The sequence below is a fragment of the Echinops telfairi genome, unplaced genomic scaffold (genome assembly GCF_000313985.2).
Source record: "Echinops telfairi isolate 266 unplaced genomic scaffold, ASM31398v2 ScPeMD7_5592;HRSCAF=6446, whole genome shotgun sequence".
Classification (NCBI taxonomy): domain Eukaryota; kingdom Metazoa; phylum Chordata; class Mammalia; order Afrosoricida; family Tenrecidae; genus Echinops; species Echinops telfairi.
The window spans coordinates 40,790,156-40,800,775 of NW_022109491.1; the positions used below are offsets into that span (position 1 = coordinate 40,790,156).

The 10,620-nt window shown below is 38.5% G+C and overlaps 1 protein-coding gene across 2 annotated transcripts in view; it reads right to left on the reverse strand.

The window, feature by feature from the left end:
* The window catches only part of ESF1 (ESF1 nucleolar pre-rRNA processing protein homolog), a 49,747-nt gene that overhangs the window by 21,440 nt on the left and 17,687 nt on the right, over positions 1-10,620 (reverse strand). For both annotated transcript variants that reach the window (XM_013008728.3, XM_045295417.1), the window contains exons 7-8: positions 9,636-9,750; positions 6,631-6,778 (exon numbers count right to left, since the gene is read on the reverse strand). In XM_013008728.3, coding sequence (XP_012864182.1) covers positions 6,631-6,778; positions 9,636-9,750 — 263 coding nt within the window. The remainder of the gene's footprint in view (positions 1-6,630; positions 6,779-9,635; positions 9,751-10,620) is intronic.

A 10,620-nucleotide genomic window follows, 5' to 3' on the forward strand; every position in this document is an offset into this window, starting at 1 on the left:
TCATGAGGAAAGAGGGAGCGGGGAGGGAGGGGGAAAAATGAGGAGCTGATGCCAGAGGCTTAAGTGGAGAGCAAATGTTTTGAGAATGATGAGGGCAATGAATGTCTAAATGTGTTTTACACAATTGATGTATCGATTATGATAAGAGTTGTATGATCCCCTAATAAAACGATTAAAAAAAAAGACTATTTGAAAAATAAAACTTGGCTTCACTATGTATGTGAAGAAATGTAAACGATCACTCAATTGCTTAAAATGCCAAGAAATTTAATAAGCACCATTGAAGTCTTAAAATGTGAAGGCTTTTATGCCCATACTTTTTCAAAAGTTCTTAACTGCTTACAACATTATAAATTTAAGAAGGCTGAACAAAGAAATTATAGAATGGTTAAACATGATTTTGCAACCCCACATGTAAAAATATGGTTCAAGACTAGTGTTTTCTGAAGAACTTAGGAAAATGAAGCAGTACTTTCAGTAGCGATAGGTTAATCATATCACCCAAGAAAATTAAAGTATACTTCCTGATATGATCAATGAAGAGAAATGGGTGTATAAGCAAAAGTGGTGAAGAAAGATGATGGTGCCCAGCTATCAAAAGATACAGCGTCTGGGGTCTTAAAGGCTTGAAGATAAACAAGTGGCCATCTAACTCAGAAGCAACAAAGCCCACAAGCATATCAGCCTGGGTGATCATAAGGTGTCGAAGGGATCAGGTATCTGGCATCACATAACAAAAAATCCAATCATTGTGGATAAGGGGGAGTGGAGATTGGGGACCCAAATCCCATCTGTAGGCAACTGGACATCCCCTTACAGAAGGGTCTCAGTGGAGATGAGCGAGTCAGGACGCAGTGTAGCAACAATGAAACAAACAACTTTCCTCTTGTTCCCAAATGGTTTCTCCCACCACCACCACCACTATCATGATCCCAATTCTACCTTACAAATCTGGCTAGATCAGAGGATGTACAGTGGTACAGATAGGAAATGGAAGCAAAGGGAATCCATGACTGATCCCTTCAGGACCACTTCCTAGAGTGGCGATACCGGAGGGTGAAGGGCGGGTAGGTTAGAAAGGGGGACCAATTACAAAGATCTACATATAACCTCCTCCCTGAGGGATGGACAACAGAAAAGTGGGTGAAGAGAGTGGGTAAGATATGATAAAATAATAATAATTTATAAATGATCAGGGATTCATCAGGGAGAGGGGAGCGGCGAGAGGGGAAAAAATGAGGAGTTGATGCCAGGGGCTTAAGTGGAGAGCAAATGTTTTGAGAATAATGGCAACAAATGTACAAATGTGCTTGACACAATGGATGGATGCATGGATTTTGATAAGAGTTGTACGAGCCCCCAGTGAAATGATTAAAAAAAAGAATGGAAAATATGTTCTCAAACTGATTGTGGTGATGATTGGACAACGCTTCTTGAAGTGAATGAACTACTAGATAGTAGGACATGCTGTTTACCAATAACACTTCTGAGAAAAAAATCAAGGTGTAGTAATCCTATGATAATATTATAGGAATTTATTATTTATATAATTTGCCATAGAGGTTATAAAAGGCAAAAGCACAATTATAGAATACAGTTAAAATAGTTTTAAGCTTTACCTTAAAGCATATTCATTTCTGCCAATTTAAATATTTATCTTTGTTTACAATTTATGATTTCTTTCTTGGAAGTCAATACTAAACTTTTTGTAACTGCTCAATCTGTTTCTTTTTTTTACATTAGAAAAGCAAAAAACAAAAATGAGATGGCTTATGCAGATAGTGTCAACCAAACCAAACTCACTGCCAATGCGTGATGCCAACTTATAGCGGCTCTACAGAATCAGGGAGAACTGCCCTGTGGGTTTCCAAGACCATAGGTCCTCGTGGAAGTAGAAAGCCTCCTCTTTCTCGCTAGCTACCAAAAGGCGACATTAATCAACTTTCCTGAGAGAGCTAGCTGAAGAGGGGAAACTAATTTTGTTACCTGATATTTCAAATTTACGACCATAGTAAAATATCTATGATCTATTTTACACATTAATAACACATAACTGGTAGGTGTTAAAAACACAGAGATGTGAAACAAATAACACTGGCTGTGATGGTTAAGGTTATGTGTCAAGTTGACTGAGTCATGAGTATCAGAGTTCTAGAAGTTATGTATAAACATAGTCATCCTCCTTAACCTGAAGTTTGCCTAACGGTCTGGTCTGAGAACTTAACCATGTCAACAAGTGAGGGTGGAATTAAGGGGGGAAATGTTTTAGCTTATGACTTTATTTATATTTTTCTTTATTTTAAAATATTTACTATTATTCTGAACAATTTTTAGTGCTTTTAGCCAAGTTTACATAGCTTGCAACACTTAATTACTCTGGTCTCTGGTTAGAGATGGCTACGGTTTACGTGTGCCATTAGGGTTTTCTTAATCTCACTAACTCATCTTCGACTACATCAAATCTACTCCTTTGTCTTTTTTATGATGTTACTAACTGCGAAATCTTAGAATTAATTTTCTGGAATTATATTTGCTGTTTTTAGGTTGTTTATATATTTTTTCAATTATTTTGTCCATTTATGCTTATTGTATTTTCCTGAATTCTTCTTGAGTTTTGTCTATGTTTTCCTTGATTTCATGTGTAGCTTTAACAATCTTTCTCTCAAGTCTTTGAAAGTACCTAAGTACCTAAATAGTTCCTTATCAGATAGTTAAAATGTCATTTCCTCTGTTCTCTTTTTTAAAATGAGTACCATTATATCCAGGGTGAAATGATATTGCATTATAGCTCTTATTTGCATTTCTCTGATGGGTAGGTTTTTGTTTGTTTGTAATGAATCCAAGATACAATATTAATCAGTCCAATCATCAAAGAAAAATTTTTAAAAGGATCATTTGAAATATTCTCGCATTAAGGAGATGCTAAGTAATCCATACCAATTATTTCACTATGGGCATCTAGTTGGATAAGACAAGTTTTTTTAAAAGCTGCAAAGAACTGATAAATTAGTGAGGAGTGGCCAAGTTAAAATTGGTAGAAAGGAGCACCAGCAAGATTTTCCCAATATTTGAGATCTCTTTCTTCCGTGATGCCATTTCCTGTTACAGAAGAACAGACTGTGTGTTACAATTGCAATTCTGGCAACTCTACTGGACCAAGGTAACACAAACTAAGGGTAGAAGGCGATTTCAACTAGGATCCCACATTAAGCAAGGACGCGGATGGGATCACTTTCAAGATAAGCATAATCCAGAAGGTAAAGCTACTGTCAAACCAAACAGCATCACTCATATATTTTTCCTTTTTTTCTTCCCTTCTCTTTAATTCTACTTCTGCTTCATCTAAACATATACATATGCATCTTTATTTTCTTGTTTGCTTTTATCTTTGTTTTAATGTAAGAGAAAAAATCCCAATCATGCAAAATTATACGAGGTTTAGTAATGACTTTGAGCTGTAAGCTTGAAATAATGCTGTCTTAAGAGTGAACAAAATAATAAATGCTATCACTCACGAAACGTAGTTATCTCAGCTATAAAACTACTGCTAGATTAAATTTTCAATATAGAGACCAGCACACACACAGTTAATCAACTACACAAGTACATAAAACAGAAATAACTTGCACATATAAAAGAAGTCAACCCAGAAAAGTTGAAACCGCAAATAATTAGAAATTGACAAAACAAAACGTAGTCTTTTAAAGACAGTAAAACAACCACTAGCGTAGGAATATATGCTCTAATTAGACACAATAAAAACCAAAAAATTTGATGCAAAAACCACGAAGTAAGACTTCCAAGAAAGGAACTCCAGTGACCCTGTAGATGGTGCCAATGCTCATGTGGCAGCACGCCTGCAATTATTTTTCCTTCTTTGTTTCTCCACTTCCCTGTCCCCTCACCCAAAACACACACACACACACACACACACACACACACACTCTCTCTCTCTCTCTCTCACTGTATCTAGCTTACCACCCTCCCCCCATCCAAGCAGTGCTTCCTTTTGCCCTTCATTCCCCCCACATTTTTCTTCCCTCTACATCTTCCCATACACCCCCTACCCCAGCAGACCCTTGTCCCCAACCAATGAATCTTTCTTCTTTTTTTTTCCCCTTAAATTCTACTTCTAGGACATTGGGCCTCCACTCAAGTACTCCCTCAACACAAGAATACTCTCTTCTATTAAATTGGCATTCTATGATGCTCACCTTCCCGACACAACCGCTGAAGACAAAGCGGGTGAATAAGCAAATGTGGTGAAGAAAGCTGATGGTGCCCGGCTATCAAAAGATATAGCGTCTGGGGTCTTAAAAGCTTGAAGGTATTCAAGCGGCTATCTAGCTCAGAAGCAACAAAGCCCACATGGAACAACATATCAACCTGTGTGATCACGGGGTGTCGAACGGATCACTGAAGACAAATGGGTGCATAAGCAAATGTGGTGAAGAAAGCTGATGGTGCCCAGCTATCAAAAAGTATAGCGTCTGGGGTCTTAAAGGCTTGAAGGTAATCAAGCGGCCATCAAGCTCAGAAGCAACAAAGCCCACATGGAAGAAGCACCCCAGCCTATGCAACCACGATGTGTCGAAGGCATCAGGTGTAAAGCATCATCAGAACAAAAAATCTTACCATAGTGAATGATGGGGGGAGTGCGGAGTGGAGATCCAAAGCCCATTAGTAGGCCACTGGAGATCCCCTTGCAGAGGGGTCTCGGGGAGGAGATGAGCCAGTCAGGGTGCGATGTAACAATGATGAGAAATACAATCTTCCTCTAGTTCCTAAAGGTTTCCTCCCCACTCCCACTACCATGACTCGAATTCTATCTTGCAAGACTGGCTAGACCAGAGGAGGTACACTGGTGCAGATAGGAACTGAAAATACAGGGAATCCAGGATGGATGAGCCCTATACGACCAGTGGTGTGAGTGGCAAAACAGGGAGGGTAAAGGGAGAATGGGTAGGAAAGAGGGAACCGATTACATGGAACTGTGTGTGGCCTCCTCCCTGGGGGACAGACAACCGAAAAGTGGATGAAGGGAGACATCGGACAGGGCAAGATATGACAAAATACCCATTTGTAAACTATCAAGGGCTTATGCGGGAGGGGGTAGCGGGGAGGGAGGGGAAAAATGAGGACCTAATGTCAGGGGTTTAAATGGAGAGAAAATGTTTTGAGAAACGATGTACAAATGCGCTTTACACAATTGATGTGTGTATGGATTGGGATAACAGTTGTATGAGCCCCTAATAAAATGTTAAAAAAAAAAAATTCTACTTCTACTCCATCTAAGCAAATATATACATATAAAATAAAGCTAAACATATATATTTTTTCTTGTTTTCTTATTTTTCTCTTTCCCTACCACTCTCTGTTCATTCTTTCCTTTTACTTTAAAAATACATTTTCACAATACCTATTCATTTTCATTGCCCCTTATTCACATGATTTGAAATAAATTGCTTGATCTCTATATACAATTCCTTATTCACTTTGTTTTTCCTCTTTTATTTCTCTCTAGTCTCCTCCCTTCTTTTCCCCTTACCTACCTTTTCCACCATCTCATCACAGTTATCTGGATCCTAATGACTCTCTGCCACACCACTCTACAGAGCCATCTATCTACATATGACCCAGCAGGCTTCAAACCACTAATAGCTTCACTATAATGCTGCAGAAACAGCAGTTAATGACAGCACACACACACACAAAATAAAGAAAAACAAACAAACAACTGAATCTGCCCCAAAACAATGGAGTATTCTGAAAAAAAAAAACAAAGGAAAAAAAAAGGCCCCAGAATGACCAGCATGCAGGTGCTTTCAAGAGATGTGGGGAATGCTCGTGAGAACAATGGAAGGAATTAAAAGATAGAAACCCTACACTAAAGGGAATTCTAGAGGATACACAATAAGATAATAGATGCAGACAATATGGTAAAAGACATGAGTGATAGAATGGAAGAAAAGGAAAATCAGATCAGTGAGCTTGAAGACAATTCCTCTAACTCTAACTGACGAGAGACAATGAACCAGAAGAGCAAAGGAAGCAGGTGAGAGTCTCGGGACGACGTGGGGTGCCGTCAAGAGAAACAGCTGTCTCACCGCCAGATTTCAAACCCTACTACACATTCACAGCAGTCAAAACGGCCTGGCACTGGTATAGGTATGTAGACCAATAGAACAGAATATAAGCTCTAAAAATAAACCCACCCACCTATAGGCAACTAATCTTCAACAAAGGGCTAAAAATCATTAAGTGGAAGAAAGTGAGTCTTTCAACAAAGAGAAAATAGGAAATGTAAAACATATTTAATCAATTGAAAAGGGAGCTCTCATTTAGTTGTTTGTTAAGATACTGTGCACCATACAAATCAGGACAATCTAGACTTTATTTAGGCTAAAAAGTATTTTTGAACAAAAACTTAAAGTACTGTCTGAGGGTGCATATGACACTGTGTATGTAAGCATGCTTTGCAGGTTGTTTAAAAATAACTTTGAAAAAAAAGAGTAACTTTGGTTCTTCACTTTAAGCAATAGCCCGAAGGATACTTCACACCTTAGTTAAGAAGTCTTGCTTAGTTATCTAAATGTGTACAAATGTAAAAGGCCAAAGATTAACCCGTACCTTGTAGCTCTTCCCCTATACTCTCTTCATCTTCACTGGAGCTAGCTAAGTAGGCTTGAAAATCCATATCCAAAAGCTCTTCCTTTTTAAATTTCCTGTTAAGTACTGTAATTCTTTCATGATCTGTCTCATCCCAAGTGATCTCCACCTTTCACCAATGAAAAAGAAAAAAATCATTAAGAACAGATGTCAACAAGCCAAACTTGTTAAAAAAACACATATTGTTACTTGGATATTTACCAAATAACAAACAAACTCACTCCCATCAATTTGCTTCCAACTAACAATGAGAGCTGCTCTGTGGGGTTTCTGAGATTATAACTTCCCTCCCTTCTTTACTGTCATATTTTCACAAGAACAAACACAGCAAAACCTTTAACAATTCAACGTTTTTTACAAGTATGACTCAGTGAGGTTGACTAGATTCATTACGGTGAGCAACTACCATCACTACTCCCTTCTACATGATTTCACCGTAATTCTGGTAATATAGACCAGTAATACTGATGGCAACCAACAAATAAATCCATGGCCATCAAGTCGACTCTGACTCAGATGCCTAATTCACAGTGCCAACAGAAGCTCATACGACCGGCACATGGAAATTACTATTTCAATATTTGAGCCCTTTGGGCTCTATCAAATTAAATAAATGCCCTCTAGATGAAAGAAAGTGAGTTTTGGTGGTGAAGTGGTTACGTGTTGGAGTGCTAATTGCAAGGTCAGCAGTTCAAAACTACCAGCTGCTCTGGGGGAGAAAGACAAAGTTCTACTCCTGCAAAGAGTTACACCTGAGATTGTAATGCTTCACTGGAGGAGAAAGCCTTGTCTTTCTCCCAAGCAGCAGCTGCTGGTTCCAAACTGCCAATCTTCTGGTTAGCAGCCCAACATGTAACATAATATGCCACCAGGGCTTCCTTGGAAGTTTACCAGTAAAATTTTTAAAAGGACATCCAGTATAGCTATCTAAGTGACAATGCCCACTTATTTGTGGAAAGAGACACTTAACAACCAGCACCTCCTTCTTTTCTCTCTCTGCTATAGGCAAGGTCAGGAGCCCTGGTGGCATAATAGGTTCCAGGTTGGGCTAATGTCACCAGTAGTTCGAAAAAACCCAGCTGCTCCACATGAAAAAAACCTGAGGCTTTCTGCTCTCCTGTGAAGAGTTACAGCCTTGGAGCCCCACAGGGGCAGTTCTATTCCATTCTATAGGGTCACTGTGAACTGGAATCAACTCGATGGCAGTGAGTTTGGTCTTTTAGTTACAAGCAGGGTATTACATTACTGAGAATAAAAATTCATCGATAACTGGTTTAAAAAAAAGGAAAATGTATTGTTGAAAATATTAACATTATTATGAATCAGCACATTTTTACTTGGAGTTCTGGGTATTTCACAAGGTCTACAAAATACGTGAAATCTAGGCTTGGTTGCACAGTGGTTACGTGCTAAGCTGCGATCTGCAATGACAGCAGCTTGAAACCACCATCCGCTCTTCTGGAGCAACATGATGCTTTCCACTCTCCTAAAGAGTGGGACTCTTGGAAGCCCCCAGGGACAGTTCTACCCTGTCTTTTCAGGTCACCAGGAGTCAGAACTGACTGGATGGCAGTGAGTTTGGTTTTACGGTTTCAACATAACTTCAGTGGTATCCAGTTTTCAGAAAAAGATTAAGAATCATTGATGAGAAACACATTTATTGTTTGGAAGTGGAGTAATCAGCCATGTATAACATGAATTCCCCCAAAGCATGATAGGTCTGTTGATTTGCTCTTGCTTGCAATTAGCCACCATTCTCTTAGGGAGAGCTCTAGGGAGCTCTGCTAGGGGTTTTACCTTCATCACAAAGCAGGTCCTTTCTTTCCCTCCCTCAGGCCAATCTACCCAGCTCAAGACAAAAGATGGGTGTATCAATTAATTGATAGTTACCACTGTCCTAAAAGAACTAGCCAGTCACAGGACTCAGAATCACCCCTATTTTAACCAGTAAGCCTAAGTTACTGGGCACAAGCCACTGCTGGAGAAGTTTGGATCATGCATTCAGACTACACACTGGCTAGTTGTAGGTTTCTACTCGTCATTTTTAATCTTAAAAAAATAACAAGAAACTATGAGCCTACAGTTTATGAACATGATTTTTCTGGACTTGATGCATGACGATCAAGGCCAAATGACTACCACAGTATACAGTTAACAGTAGGAACAGTGCTCCCTCTGCCACAAGGTCCTTATGAGAAGAACATAGAAAACCTGAGTCAGACCAGCAAGCCCAAGTGGATACTGCAGAATACAGCTGTGAGTAAAAATTACACGGGAGAAGAAAAAAAGCTAGTTTATGAAGTCATAAACTATATTAAAGTTTGGCTGTTTGTTGTTAAACATTAAAGTGATCTCTAGTAGTCCTCAATTAATGTACTCTATTGTTTCTACAATTTCGGATCATATCTGCTGAGAAATATATTACTGTTTTACATTAAATTTATAATAGTTTTAATCGATTTGAGGTAATCTGTTACCTCTATTTCTTTATCCCTTAGAATATCCAGAATTAATATATTTCTTATTCAAGGACCCATTGCTACCCAGCCAATTTAGACTGAGAGAACTTACAGGGCCGAACAGAATTGCCTCCATAGAGTTTCTAAGATTGTTATGGAAGCAGTCAGCCACATCTTTCTACTGAAGAACCGCTGGTAGGTTCAAATTTCCAAGTATTCAATAAGTGCTAACCAGTGTGTTACCCAGAGAAGAATATGTGGGAAAGATAAATAGGAAAAAGAAACAACAGAAAATAACTGACTCATGCTTAAAGGTATAACAACAACGTGAAAATGGGTTTAAACAAATGAGGTAGCTACATCCAAAGACACTTGCATCTCAATTTCATTTGCACTTGGTCCATTAAAACTTTAAATACTTTCTATATCTAAAGTTGTGATGAGTAACAAATATGCAAAGTCACTTTTTAAAGCAACAGAGTACGGCTACACATTTTTAAGAAGTACCGTTGATGTTCCCATTGCAGCAGATGTGAAATACTTCGGTTTATATGCTGTTAAATCCACTTCTGAGGCTACTTCCGTGGGCTCCTCATCAAAAGTAACATCATCTGGTATGAACCTAAGAAGCAAAGAGAAAAGAAATTGATTTATCACGTGCTGCAGTGATAAATAAGAGAACTCACACTTTCTTCTGGTGTACTGTAGTTTATACACATATACCAAATAAAAGCTTTTTTAGAACAGAAGTAGGTAGAATAATGTGACAGACTGTTACAAATAACCCTGGTAACAAATTTTGGGAACTTGTAAGCTATGTAAATCAGTCATTTCATTGAATATCAGAGAACGCTGTATAATAAGAAGTGCTGGATTATGAGTCAGTTTGTAGCATTCAGGTGCAAAACAAACATGGGCCCTTCATGTTTCAAAGAGTCCCAGAGTTCTGACTGCACAGTCATTGGCTTGGTAAATGATATTTTGAAAGTCAAATTATTAATGGGCAGGTATTATACACTGGATAAAAAGCATCATACACAAGGGAGTCATTGAAAGTATGGATGGTGGGGTTCGATCTAGCGCAATGTAGCCAAGGGGAAGTACAGAGAGTCGAATGAAAGTCTAACATGATAGTGGGACAGGAGGAAAGTAAAAGGAAAAACAAGAAAGAATTGGAAGGCAAAAGATATTTATACAGAAATAATCATAGGCATGTACATATGTAAATATATTAATATATAATGATAGGATATAGGTCTATGTACATATATGTACAGGTTAAGTATTAAGGTAGCAGATGGACATTGGGCCTATACTCAAGTCCTCCCTCAATGCAACAACACTTTGCTCTATTAACCTGGCATTCTGTGATGCAAACCTTCCCGACATGATCGCTGAAGACAAAATGGGTGCATAAGCAAATGTGGTGAAGAAAGCTGATGGTGCCTGGTATCAAAAAGACATAGCATCTGGGGTCTTAAAATGCTTGAAG